The 15,744-nt window shown below is 37.0% G+C and overlaps 1 protein-coding gene across 1 annotated transcript; it reads right to left on the bottom strand.

Moving 5' to 3' along the window:
* Positions 1 to 6,908: 6,908 nt before the first annotated feature.
* Positions 6,909 to 11,052, bottom strand: LOC144434678 (uncharacterized). The gene is made up of 5 exons (XM_078123189.1): positions 10,931 to 11,052; positions 9,748 to 9,890; positions 8,542 to 8,783; positions 7,364 to 7,562; positions 6,909 to 7,047 (listed from the first exon to the last, which is right to left on the bottom strand). The coding sequence occupies exons 2-5, from the start codon at positions 9,870 to 9,872 to the stop codon at positions 6,909 to 6,911; spliced, it is 705 nt and encodes a 234-aa protein (XP_077979315.1). The 5' UTR covers positions 9,873 to 9,890; positions 10,931 to 11,052.
* Positions 11,053 to 15,744: the final 4,692 nt, after the last annotated feature.

Raw genomic sequence — 15,744 nt, 5'->3', positions numbered from 1 at the left:
GCCATTAACAGCATGCAAGGTACAAATTGATTGCATTCTAGGTTATACAGTGCAAAAAGTAACACCTGAGTCTTAATATCGACAACATAGTATCCCGTGGAGTCTTTCACAGACTCCAGTGGCAACAAACTCGACTCTTGTGTAACACTTCAGATCATATATTTTGTCAGAGAGAACGATCCAAGTTATTCAAAATATTGTTAGAATGTCACATGCAGTATTCTTGGTCCATATATTAAAACTTGATATGGCTGAATACGATGGTATTTCAGTATCAGTGGGTAATTGATAGTAATTTATTCCATAGCTTATACACACTGAGCTGCATGGAGTGTCAATGATCTTTCATCTGAACTATTCAGAGATGGGCAGGATTAACAGCTGGGCACTTTACGATTATGCTTGGCTTCATAAAAAAAATCATTGTCTTCTCGGGGAAAAGAAATTTAGTCAGCTGTTTATGTGATCCATCTGTACAGTCATGTGGGCGGGAAAACACACAGACTATATACACAAGACTGAAATAAAAGAATAAGGTTGGCACAAGTCACTTGTGGAACTAGTGACAACCAACTTAAGTGATTGGAATGAGACCTGGTACTTAGTAACCATAGCAACACACTTAGCTCATACCTCATTCGAGTGTTTTGCCATATGACTTGTGCTTACATGAACTATCATGCAAAGAAATGGTACTTGGGGTTCTAATATCAAAGCTTTGATTATTTTAGAGTATTGAATTATTTTCAATGCAAGGTGGATTTGGGATTATTGTGTTTGGTAAAGTTAAAAGTGGTGCATTTTCTCAATTGTCAAATTCCTATTCATATTGGGTATTATGAATTTGTTATCTTAAATTCTGAAATAAATTTGTAAAAAAAAAAAAACTATTTGCAGTATATTTTCTTTTTTTACAGTAATATTATTTAAAAAGACATAGTCTGAAACAGCTTTCTGTCATTGTTGCACTCCCAAAGATTGCCAAATTGTTCTATCTGGTGAAGAATTGTATTTGACTATGGGTAGAATTCCCAACTGCATTTGCAATATAATGTCCAATTGACAGGTACTGAATGCCCAGCTGCCATTCAAAATTATGCATTCATGATAATAGCATGATTATTTAGATTAATGCATAAATAATATATTACAACTATGTGCCACTCAACTGCATACATGATTATATTAAATATTTATGACTGCCATTCACTGCATAAATATATGATTGCACCATTCAACTGCATATCTGATTATATTATGACTATGCCATTCAATGCATAAATATATGACCACCACCATTCAACTGCACACGTTCATAATATGACAAAAATGCCATTCAACAGATGAATATTTATATTATGCCTATCTGCCAGTCAATGGCATAAATATTTATGATTATATACCATTCAATGCATAAAAGTTTATATACGATTACATGTCATTCAATTATTTATATTATGCTTTCATGCCGTGTGGTATTGTAGCTCAGTCCTTGGTCATCGTTGAGGGCGCCAGTTATGTGTCAGTCACCAGACACAAAACTGTCAGCACAGTAGGTATATGTGAATTTACTATCTGCAATTATAGTAGTGCCACTATACCAATGTTATAGACTTTATTACAACTTGTATGTGACATGCGAAACTTAAATGAACTTTAGCTTTTTGGATTTGCGAAGTTATAACCTTAAAAGGCTATGAATAACTTAAAATAATAGCTGTATATAGAGCTACAAAAACTCGATCTGCTAGAAGGAGACCCCTAGGACCCCTCCCCCTCCCCCGATGAATGGGAGGTACTCATTCAATCAACAACCACATGTACCTTTTACTGCCATGATGTTATTTAAATTTTCCTAACACTTTAACCCCATGTATAAAGATTAATAGCTAATTTGAGATGGTACTGTCTTTTACAGCTGTGAAATTATTGTTTACATCTAAAAATTGCCTTAACAGACTCTTAAAGTAAAGAAACTATCGCCAATGAGAGGTGGACGTATCCCCATCCCAAGATCTACCCCTACCTTTAACCCTCAAGATGATATTAAACTCTCCTTTTTTTAAAATCAAACCGATTTAGTTGCTAGTTATATGATGATGCTGTCTTGTAAAGCTTGAAAATTATTGCCCGAAAATATCTGAATAGACGGCTTGAAGAGTCACACAACATCCAGAGTTTCTAGGCGGAGACCCCTTTAGAATTAACCCCCATGAGAGATGTACATATTCCCATCCAACCTTTTCCTCATACATTCTACTGCATGTAAACTTCTTTCATCACTATGCAGTCACTAATTACGTGATGTTCTAGTATTAAGTATTTGCGAGACATAGGCAAGCAGTCCACTCTGAGTCACGATGAAATACCCGCCATGTAAATGTGATGGGGTGGGGGGTTAACATAATATGTTTTAGAAATAAGCGATGGGGCTCATTCCTTTTTGGTTTTATAGGTGTGTGTGGGGGGGGGGGGGGGGCAGTGACTTTTTGTCGGCCCGATAGAAAACTCCACCATTATACACTTTACGTAATGTTAAGATGATTCTAAGGCTAGTCAAACTATGATAAACCTGTATATTTGATATTGGCGAATTTACACAATTTAAGCCTTACTGCTGAATGGCGAATCACATTAATATTTGGTGATCGTGAATTGATATCTGGAGATACTGGTGAATGGTGAATTAGAGATTGTACGTCCTAGTAGATAGTGATCTAAGAGGGGTATAGCCCCACCCCCACCCCCTAGTTAGTTTTTGGTTTATAGTGCCCCCATTTTACTGGGGATTAGTTTATGTCAATGTGTTACTCATTATCAGTCCAAGCCAAGCGTTGCCTTCGTTATACTTGCTGTAAGTCCACATTTATGTTACTATAATCTGTCATATTCATTGGAGATTATCACAAGGTGGTCGAGTGACACACATAACTATAAGGGATAGAATGGAGTACCACATAAAGGAGACGACTAGAACAACATATCAATTTTGATAATATTGTATTTAACCAAAAATATTATTATATGCAATGAAACAGAACTTGCAATAAGTCACAGATAACACTCGTCAGATTTATACAACATAAAGAAACAAAGCTTATACGTAACTATGGTGATGACAGGCATTATCTAACAAATTATAGTTCATGTAGCAGCCAATATTCATAGACACGACATGTGGAGTTCAAATGGCTTTCAAACAGTCCGGGTGGAATTATACAATTGTACGTACGCAAGACGAGAACTCGCCCGTTTTAAACATGGTACAAAATACAGTTTATGTCCGTTGTAATCCAATTAACCATTGGCAAATGAATGTACAATGTAGTGTCCCGTTGCTGCACAGGGAGCCCAGAAACCGCGTTACAAACAAACAAACAAACAAACGTTACAAACAAACAAATATGCATGGGTAAATGAAATATCATTTTAAACTCAAAGACAACTATCTATACACAGTAAAGTTTTGTTATTAATTTTTAAAAAAAACACACAAAATCGATATTCATTTCTCATCATTATGGTCACTTTAAAGTGGCCATATGGATGAGAATTTGGTATTTATTTTGGATTTTTATTTGATAGAACAGCTTCACTATGTTTTTCTACTTGAAAAAATAATGTGAAAGAACATATACCAAGTCCATATTCATAACTCAATACATTGCAAAAAGATGCAAAAAGTGTAAAAAGTTTGTTATTGTATGTACAATAACAAACATTTTACACATTGTTTAATGTTTTGCAGTTTATTGAGTTGTGAACATGGACTTGGTATATGTTCTTTCACATTATTTTTTCAAGTAGAAAAACATAGTGAAGCTGTTCTATCAAATAAAAATCCAAAATAAATACCAAATTCTCATCCATATGGCCACTTTAACTAGTTTATAATTACTCAATGGCATGCAGGCGTGGGATTATCGGTACGTAAACAATATAATTATAGCTGGCATCTCTTCTAAGTTTAACCCCATTTCTGATTATTTAAATGTCAACCCTCTAATAGCTTTAGCAGCTCAGGAAAATCATGACCATGATCAGAAACTCGTACATGGAAAATAGTCAAATGGTTTGCCACAGCAGGTACATGTATGTAGTACACTGCTTTCAGTACAACGAGTAAAACTGAAGTAAAGCACTTTCTCTATGTGCTACACTCGTTTATAGCATTCATATTAAAGTGTAAAGTATACTATTTCAATATTGGTTTATTTACAAGCCTAGCATGTGGCCTTTGTTACATTACACTCAAAATGGATAACATATCGTACATGCTAGTCTGGATGGCAGCTGTGGTTTCTAGTGAGTGGACATATAATGGTAACGATACTGTATAGGAACTATAGACTATGTACATGCAAGAGCCGTGCATGATGTCACCATACTCAGAAGCTCTCCCATATCCCTAATAGTAATATTGCAGAATGGAATCTAAAATATATTTCCAAAGGAGTAGTCAAATGTAAGATGAGCGACCAGGTCCTAACACCATAGAAACAGTATTGAATCGGATGGACTGACAAGAACTTGATCTCGTAGAAGCACATCCACCACATGGTCAAATTTGCAAAAATTAAGAACATTACGAACTGACGAACTATCATGGCATTTGACTTGTTCCGAGGTGGAGAGCGATGCAAAGTGTCGTATATGAAGAAAACTTGTAAATAGACGCCTATGATTCCACAAATTTCCTTGATGATGAGTATCTGAGCGTTGTGCTTTGAGCAATGGATGTACGAAAGCGCTGACATGATTACAAACAAGGGGTGTACAATCTTGCCTACTGACGAAATCACTAATAGACTGGTTTCCAATCGCTTTTCGGCTTTCGCCGAGTCATCCGGGAGCCAATCACTTCTGTAGATTTTGATTAGTGAGAACAGACTGGCGATATTACACATAGTGTACAATACGGTGAGAAACCCATAATACAATGATTCGGCTTCATAACCACTATTGTCCTTCCAGTTGTTAGGAGCTTTAATTGCATACCCGATTGCGATACCAACAGACGCCACTAAAGTTACAACTCCAAGCGCGAATCCACCCACGCTGTATTCAAAAGTGCGATTTTTCACCAATTTCTGATAATTGTGCTCGATGCTTCTACTGGTTCCAATATTAGTATAAAAGAAATACATAATTCCCGCCATGATAATATCGTATTCCATTGCTGATGGCACGAGGAACTCTCCAGATGTTCTGTAGATGTCCATGAAATTGTCCATTGACGATGGGTTGGTGTTTGGTGTCAAATTTTGCAGCGTCCCTGGAGATAAAACATCTTTACATTAATAAACCAGGTTATAGGTTACAGGCTAAACAAATGTACTGTATTTGTAAGCTAGGCGAAAAAAAAAAATAACTGTGTGTTTCCGAAAACATGCAGCCACAGAAACTATGGTAGGTAGGTCGGGATTTTATTTTATTTTCATTTATCTTTTTAATTGTGAAAAACATTGCCTCGACCCAAAAACAATCAATGTCGGTCAGAATAGCCCTGCTGTGATATTGCTTGATTGAATATGTACATACTTGGTGGGGAAAGAAAACAGACGTGTATGAAGGTCAAGAAGACAAAGAATGTCTTATCTTTTTTGTTTTTAAACATTCAAAAAAAATGTTTAGAATAGGAGGCTTAAACTACGATCTGAAACACACAATATTTTTTACTTGGCCTTAGCTTACTGTTCTGTGTAACGCCTGTGGCCAACTATAATGCAATCCCACATTTCTATGCAATATGATTATAATAATTTATAAAGGTAACAATATCATGAATATAGGAAACTTGTCGACATCTAAAGCGAGCATGCGCAGACACAAAGGAAATGTGGGAGTATTTGTAGTTATCTGTAAGACTAAATTGCTTGTGGTTAAAAGCAATAGGACATAATTATTTTCTTTATAAAAGTGATTGATTTATGTTTATCATCATATTTCCCATAAGGCACCATTGAAAATACTCAAGAGGTGGGTTTGCAAATACCCGATTACATAGACTACATGGCTATATATAAGGCCTAGAAAAAAGTGTTTGGTTCCGGTACCCAATCCCAACTAGTTTTTCACTGCCGATCCTCCACTTTTTGCTTTTACATATTAGAAAAATATAAAATAAAATCGCGAAAGTTTTGTTAAAGTCTCTCCAGAAATAGTGGATGCGGAAACTGACATCAACTAAAAAGATCGTATAAAACTGTTCTTCCAATCTGAAATGGATGTACATCTGATAGGAAGAAATAAACAACACAGGGGCCATATGGAAAACAATTGAAAACCTGAACTAGACAGTCGTGCATGAATTTCAAAATAATCATAAAATTAAATAAAAAATCTATCTACCCCACCTATTGTAAAATTGAATGTAATCGGAACCACACAACTTGTTATTAGCCTAAGGCTTAGATAAAGTCTGTTTGAGATGAGTTTGTCGAGATGTTAGTCAAAAACCTCAGAGTGCAATATAATATATTGGCTTGAATTCTCTTCCATTCAATCAAACTCAAATGAACACTATATTTCCCAAATTTAAGTTGTCATGTTGTAAAGCGAAATCAAATAACTTATGAAAATTCACCAGCAACTGAAAGAACAGAATTTAAAGCACTTAGCGTATACAATTATCAAAATCATAATTCCAATAAAACTAACCATTGTGAAATTGATCTTGTTCGTGTTCTTTATGGTCTTTTGTTACATTATTACAAAGGTGAAGTCTTTCAAACTCCTCTTCCTGTGTTTTCCATTCGTCTGTAATTTCATATACATAAGCACGAACCCATCCACTGACATTGGTAGCCCAGATGATTGTAGCACCAACCCTGTCGAGACAAAAGATGAAGAAAAAAATTGTTTAATATATCTTCCGGAAAGAAAATGAATGGGTAATCTATCTGTTATTAATCTTTACGGCCGATATATTGGTTTTCGATGACCGACGTTGCACGGCGGGAGGGCCCAAATTTAAGTGAACACGTAAGCAGTACTGCTGAAGTCCACATAAGCCATATCCGAGACGTAAAGGTTTTATCATATATCCTATGTAGTGGCATGGAAACATCATTTGAATCACATAATCACAGTCATATCAAACTGACATGACAGTGAAATGTTATTTTATTCGTAAAAATGTAAAACATAGTACAGTGAAGACATCGACAAAGCCAAATAAAATTACCGAGCGAACGGTTGTCGATGAGCGAGTCGCAAATTGTCATATTTGGCAAACTTCCCAGTAACCAATATATTGCAAAAAATAATAAAACGGATTTCCAGTGGCGTGCTTATTTTATGAAGTAGTTCCGTGTAGCAGTGAATTGTCAGTATCAAAATTGGAAACTTTATGAAACCATACCTGGCAAGTGTGGTCCACTTGTTGATGCAGATGTCAGAATACGAAGACACGAATATCATTTGTGCTAATATGAATATGATCATGACGACAGATTCTGTTGCATTCACCCAGTCAGCATTTTCGTAGCTTTTATCCACTATTGCAGCGAACTTAAACCCTGATAACATCATTACACATATACCAAACAATGTCGCACCGACTGGAACGATAAACAGTAGTTTAGTATGATAACACTTCATTTCATTGTTAGAGAGATTGAGCAACGCTGCAAGAAATCCTTGGCGGGTCTTCAAGTTGTTGCGTCTTATTTTCACTGATTATGAAGGTGAATCCCGGTAAGAACATAAAATATCAAAATCTATATGAACAAATGAAAGTACTATTCTTTTAAATTATGTCACCGAAGCTGGCGATTACACACAACACAACGCAACGCAACGTTATAAATCGTATGCATTGTGGCGCGGTGCACCACTGTATGAACAAGGGATCAGGTGAAATAGCGTTTCAATTTGACGTTTCTTGGCAAACGAGCGAAATTTATGTGATGTGAAATATTGATATTGAAATGACATTCTAAAAGATCCCAAAGTTTATGAAAATACCTTTATTTCCTGGAGTAACGTACCCCTTTCAAATTGAAAACAATAACCTAAAGACGTGTGTACGTGGGGGGGGGGGCGTGCGTACATACGTAAATTAATACGTGCATCGTGCATACATACATACATACATACATACATACATACATACATGTATACATGCATACGTGCACACGTGCACACATACATACATACATACATACATACATACATACATACATACATACATACATACATACATAGAAATGCATATGGAACTTATAAATCAGTCCGTATAAATAGCTGTTAAATCCGACGTTTAGAATAAATATTCTTTTTCAAAGGAAAAATCGGTGTGAGACACAGAAATTATTTAGAAATGTTCTGGTTTTGACCTAACATTTCTGTGTCTCACTGATTTTTCCTTTGAAAAAGAATATTTATTCTAAACGTCGGATTTAACAGCTATTTATACGGACTGATTTATTAGTTCCATATGCATTTCTTTGTACTACAGTCCTAGCAGCATTATATTTTTTACATACATACATACATACATACATACATACATACATACATACATACATACATACATACCTTTGACATATGACGAGCCAGATTTTTTTGGTATATTCGCAGATCTATCAATCATCTTTAGTCTCATGACTACCATAGCAAGTATAGAAGTTGAGTAGAGAAATAAATAATACCAATCGACACCATCATACGGCAGATCAAGATTTTTGTCTTTGTTGAGTGCAACGGTTATGACGAAAACCACAGACATGACAACCAGAGTTGTAGCCAATAACTCGCTGAATGCTTTACTCACCGTAGCTCTGAAAATAAACAGCATGAAAAAATACACATGAATAAAACAACAGCCCGCATGCAGGTGCGCGTGTGTGTGGAAAGGGGGGGTGCGTGCGTGCGTGCGTGCGTGCGTGATACACAGACACACAGGCGCACACACACACAGACAGACAGACAGACACACAGACACACAGACACACAGATAGACAGACAAGCAGGCAGGCATACATACATACATACATACATACATACATACATACATACATATGCATACATACATACATACATACATACATACATACATACATACATACATCATACATACATACATACATACATACATACATACATACATACATACATCCATCCATCCATCCATCCATCCATACATACATACATACATACATACATACATACATACATACATACATACATACATACATACATACATACATACGCATGGCAAGTTGGAGGAATAGTAGTCTAGTTCGCCAGACAGGGACAGTATTGCGTATTAAAAACTTCATCTCTTTCCCAGTCTAGTCAATTCAAGGCCATTGTTCGAGCACAGATATATGTGCTCCCCCCAACCGTGTTCATAATAAACATGACGACGTCGTCGCGTCCCCACCTGATTTCAGTTTACAGACTGGAGGTAGAGTCCTGGTTGAACATTTACATATCATATCAGTCCTAGATCCTAGAAACATGAGAACGATGACGACAGCCTGTCAATTTATGATGGATTACTACTGACATATAGGCCGTTCAAGCTTCGCTCGCTGTGCGGTAGAACCACGATTAACACCTTTCGTCGGGGCCTTGACTAAACTGGGAAAGTGGTGAAGTTTTTAATCCTTAATACTGTCCCTGTCTGGAACTAGACTAGAGGAAAAGATGATTGGGCGATCGTTCATTGATTTCTGACAATACCATCAATTGAAACAGCGTCATGGTCACACATGTAGAAAGTTTGTATATTATACTTACTCAGCTTTAACCTGTCGTGATATCAGTGGCATGGGTTCACTGTCATTAATTTGTATTGTAGCATAGCCTTCCAACTCGCCAGACACAATCTTATCACTTTCACCCAAAGATGTCCTGTCCTCCATGTTTTACAAATCAACCCTCTGAATCGAAAGTGTGAACAGATTTTAGTCATCATTAATCAAACCATACTGTTTTTTTCAATGGGCAAACAGTCTTTAAATGGATGGAAACCCCCCCCCCCCCTTAAAACCAAGGTCATTACAGTGCATCTGCCATCTGTTTGTGCCCATCTCTTTAAATATATTTGAAAATTCATAACTCGGCTCTACGAGTGCTGGTTTACTGATATTTGAATGTAAACTACTTATAATGACACTGACTGGGGTTTAATACGAAAATACAATTATATTATATGCATCCGGCCGGTAAGGAACCAGATCTATACAATGTGGAACGTCTTATAGCACGACAATATTTGATATTAGGGACCGGTCAGTTCTTCGGCCGGGGGTGGGGGTTGTAACCCTGTTTTTGAAATTGGCAGTAGTATAGGGGGGTCATGCTGTTTTGAAAATTGTAGATGGGGGGGGGGTCATTGTGTTTTGGACTGTGATAGAATTAAAAAAATATCCCATTTTCGATAGCCTAAAATTCTCTTTAAGAGTAAAAAACCTTCAGGGCTTATAAGGTTTGACCCCTAGGACCCCCTCCCACATGAGGTGTACATATCCTAGTGTCAAGCTCTTGTTTGAATATCTTATATGGGGGGGGGGGTCATCATGTTTTAGAATTTGGTTTTACAGATAGGGGGTCGGTGACTTTTTGTCGGCCCGATGGAAGAATCCACGACCCCCCCCCCACCCCCAGACTGCGGAGAAACCGACCAGTCCTTCAATTAAAAGGAGCCACAATACAACTTCTCCAATATTCACAAGAACTAAATACTGTCTGTTTCGTGTTAGTGTTCACTTGGTCTGTTACTTCATTTAGACAAAATGACAAGAAATTGCGATCTTGCTATTAAAGATTAAGAGTAGACTGTGTAGTATCTTATTGGTGTCTGCATCGTTGTATTCAGGCATAGCCAGTAAAGGCAACACTAACATGAAATCGCCTGTACCACAGTCCTTCTAGAGTGAACTTGGCTGTACTAACACATATATTCAACATTATGACCTACCGTGTGCAGTCAAGGATACCGTAGGTAGAATGGTTCTCCTTCTTAACGTTGAGTAGAAAGGATGTGAGAAAGTGTTCCACAATACGGAATGGTTCTAGAGTGTATAAGGTGTCTCAAGCAAGTGTGCCCGAAAGTTTTACTTTCATCTTAGTCAGCTAAAAATACCCCCCAGTGAATATACGTACTTTCCCATTAAGTGAATCAATCGCCCACGCTGTGTGTAAACACGTGACATATATACTGGGACAACCCATTACATATGGTCATAGGACTCATTCTTTGTCAGTAGCTATTGTAGTGCGCATGCACCAGTAACCATTCATTCATTCATTCCTTGAATTGGCTGCCAGTGCTAGGCTATTCGGCCTTCAGGATGAGGTCACGGCAATCTCCATTATGCTTAAGTCAGCAGTTTGTGGGAGGTAGATCAAGTTATTGTTGGTTCACCATACACTACATTTTGGTGGGCGTTGTTATTACTAGTCACGAGAACGATTGCGAAAATCAGTGGTGTTTCAATATCTGATGCAAGTACTTCTACCCTTAATCTAGCCACGAAAAATGAGTCTTCCCCGTCATAGGGGTTGACTGGCCTATTTATCAAGTTTTCCCTCACCAGCACACCAGATTGGTTTATGTGTATGTATGTATGTATGTATGTATGTATGTATGTATGTATGTATGTTATGTGCATGTATGTATGTATGTATGTATGTATGTATGTATGTATGTATGTATGTATGTATGTAGGCCGGCCGGCCGGCCGGCTGACCTGCCTGCCTGCCTGTCTGTCTGTCTGTCTGTCTGTCTGTCTGTCTGTCTGTCTGTCTGTCTGTCTGTCTGTCTGTCTGTCTGTCTGTCTGTCTGTCTGTCTAGACGTCTGTCTGTCTGTCTGTCTGTCTGTCTGTCTGTCTGTCTGTCTGTCTGTCTGTCTGTATGTCTGTCTGAACGTGTTGTCTGTCCATTCATCCATCCATTTATCCTGTCAATTGCATTATTTGAGGTGACCACCATGTTACATTAGTTTATCTGAAATAGAGGTGTCGAGAGATAGCTAGGGGCCCATGACTATAATCATATGTAATATCAACGAAGTTCAAAATTCTCTTCTAGAATGAGAGTACTATCTCACTATCCGAGAAGACTGTCATTGTAACATGTTCAAACATGTAGAAACCGTACGGCGTTTAACTGGAAAGGTTGCTTAAAGTAAAGAATCATTGCATGCCTGGTCAAGTATTTGTTGTCTGTCGACGAAATACCGGTATATCACTGTAATTAATGTCCAATGATTAAAATCAGCCATAGTAAAAGTCACGGCAAACCGTTCCACATGATTGGAGAACCAAAACACCCAACGCCGTAACAATTGTTCACCTATAGTTCGACAACGACGTCTTAGACTATTGGAAAAGTGTTCATGCATTCCCGGAAGTGTTGACTATCGGAACAGTAAAGCTTACAATATTTACCTAGTAAGTTCTTCAGAGAACAAAGAACTTCTTCGTTCTGTATTTGTGGGCGTTCATACAATGTACGCATGGCGTATATATTTACAAGAGAGTGTTATGTGGGCATAGACGTTGGATAACAGACAGTGTGTGTGTGTGTGTGTGTGTGTGTGTGTGTGTGTGTGTGTGTGTGTGTGTGTGTCAGTATTCCTATAGGTATTTGTTAAAATCATTGTCAGAGTGTGAATATATCTTAAATAAATGGTGTTCAAACTATATCAAGTTATGCACAACAAATAGCAGCACACGAAAATAAGTCAGTGTTGTCATTGATAAAACTGTGCATAGTTTTACTTACATGGAGAATAATTGACAACTTTATTTTTGTTAGAGTTATTTATCATTTGAACTGATAGACATTTTAACGTCAGTAAAGTTAATCTGAACTCGGCGAACCCTTCGACTTAAATGTTAAAGGAATATATTTTGCCTTCGAAGTAGGATTTCTGAATTAAAAAGCACAACTTCGTCAACCAAAATCTCCTATACTTCGAAGTCATTTACAGCGCAGATGCTGTGTGGTATGTGAGAAAATGCAACAATTTAAAAAAAAACATTAAAAAGTGGATTTTAGAAAGTATTATGAAAATAACTGTGCTACATATATTTTGTATTTTGTGCAGAAATGGGTCATGGCGTGTTTTTATCTAGCATTTGCTAGGAGTATAGTCTCGGGTTACCCAGACTTTCCGCCGCTGGCATTTCGCTTGGCTATGAAGTGAGCCATCAGCGGTAAGGCTGGGCAACCGAGACTATGTACGTAGCCGTAGTAATAACCCGAACAGGATGACGTGTATATGTATATAGTTTAGTTCCCATATGGTATAATTACGATTTACACCTTCACTCACAGTATATATTCAAAGTCGTTACTCTAGAAGTCCTGAAATGCATGAGATATAATTTAAAACCCATCCACAGTCACCCACCCGTACACACGTACACGGTCATTAACTTCATTTCTTTGTTAACCAGTCACAAAATTCTAAAATTGATATTCGAAGATTGGCCATAGCAGGGTCTCCGTGTCACATATATGCACCTAAAATAAACACCTGATGTACAAAAAATGTGAACACTGTAATAGTAATATTAATATATTACAGTAATAGTTACTCAACTCACCGCTTTTTCAGAGTAACACAAGGTTCACAAAATAAACATATTGACGAAAAAAGTATCACCCTTTGCATGTACACTTTAAGCAAACATTTTTATTCGAGTGAAAATGTCTATTATATATTATATATTATTATAAACCTAAATTAAGTTTTTCTAGCCTAATTTTAATGTTAATTCACGTCTTTGATGGCATTAAAATCGTACCTGGTGGCGTTTGCTTATTTGATGGCAGAAAAGGAGGTACTTCTATACTTTAGTATACGTAGAACGATGACATAGATTTGTAAAATATGATGCCAGGTCCGAGTTCTCCCAATAGCACGTGATTATCCAAAATCAGCGCCCTCAATGGCGATCGTGAAATCAACCTGTTTCTGTACCCGTTATGGATATTATCGACCCCTGATTAAATGTCTCATTATTGGTATTTTAACAATTTTCAAATATTGTGGTTGTCTGAATGAAAAATGATACTCCAGGTACAGCTGGTACAATTTTAACATCGTAACAGATTCAAAACTAAGATTTAAACTACCTACAATATTGACAGTCATCTAATTAACAAATACATATGTCTTTTTATAGGTTATTTACTAATTTTTGATGAATATTATTTTTGGTTATACTTGATGAAAAAAATACAACGGGTTGCAGCTGGACTGATTTGCAGCCTGTAGTCAAATGGAAGTTTACAGGAAGGCTTGTGAGAATGTTTCCATAAAAGTGTTTATAATAACCTTGGATATTGACTATTATATGAGCTTCACCTTGGATCGGAAACTTAGGTAGTGTAGGTCCCTTATAGTATACAGAGGCTTTGATTACGACAAGAGTATTTTTGTCCGAAATACAGCGTGTTTTTTTAAAATGCTCACGACAATCTTTGTGCAGTATCAGTTTCCTAATAGACCAGATGTTACTCTAATAAAATATTACAGCTTCATGTAAAAACACAAACCAACGAAGTACGTCAGAAGTGTTAATACAGGTAACTCACCGTCTGCCGATCTCTGGATGACACGTCTTCTTTAGCACAGTAGGGTGTCGTTTTGTGACGCTAACCCCATTAGTGTCCGTGAAATAAGTTATTTCTAAGATTACAGCAATCACATAAGCTTCGGTTCATACTATCTGGGGAACTACTACAGTTACAGTGGAATCATCGTATATCAATAACTTTAAGGTAAGGCTGTATGCCTACGTGCTACGTGTCAGGTAGAATTATTGTTTCGCCAGTTTGCTGGACTTCATGTATATACATGATACATAACAAATAATATTAAGTTAAGTTTTCTGGTATAATAATGGTTGTTTGGTCAGAGATGGCATCATACCTTACACACACACACACACACACACACACACACACACACACACACACACACACACACACACACACACACACACTTACCAAAAACCGTGAATTCTTGTATTATTGAGCATAATGGCACAACTAAAGTGCATATACCCCTAATAGTATTGGGGCGTGAAAAAATCATCGTCAATGTTTGTTATTCATAAAAGTTTTGAGCAGAGTTAATAATGTTAATAACAACTTGCCTGACGTTGAATTTTGATCTTCTGAGTATGAAACAATAATGAAACTAATAAACCATTCGTTCGTTGTATTTTAACGTGTTCAGCTCCAGGCCAGCGAATGCCTCTATCTTAGGGAGCCATCATGATTTATGACCTGGGGGGGATTGCTTTGAAAATCCAGAACATTTGAGTACCCTCCCCCGCCTAGCTTGACATTTTGAGTGACACACACACACACACACACACACACACATACATACATACATACATACATACATACATACATACATACATACATACATACATACATACATACAATAACAAACTTTTTATTTTGAAATTGAATTTCCTCATAACATGATGGAGCCAGCTTATTCCCAAAGTAGTTAGTAAAATTGGACATTAGGCGGTATAAGTTGAATCGTAGTTTGAGGGAGCCAAGTGGGATGGGCACCTCCTCCCGTCCCTGTAGATTTTTGAAATTCAAGAACTTAAAAAATCCTCTTACACCAAACATTCCACAACGTTATGGCGGCAATATTTAAAAAAAAAGTTTTTATTTGAAATTTAGAGAAAGAATATTAGCAATCAGGAAAATAGCGAGAACAAAATTGGTTATTCGTCCTTGACCCGATCTCTAAA

Source organism: Glandiceps talaboti, chromosome 1 (genome assembly GCF_964340395.1).
Source record: "Glandiceps talaboti chromosome 1, keGlaTala1.1, whole genome shotgun sequence".
NCBI lineage: Eukaryota > Metazoa > Hemichordata > Enteropneusta > Spengelidae > Glandiceps > Glandiceps talaboti.
This window is presented reverse-complemented; position numbering and strand designations above follow the sequence as displayed.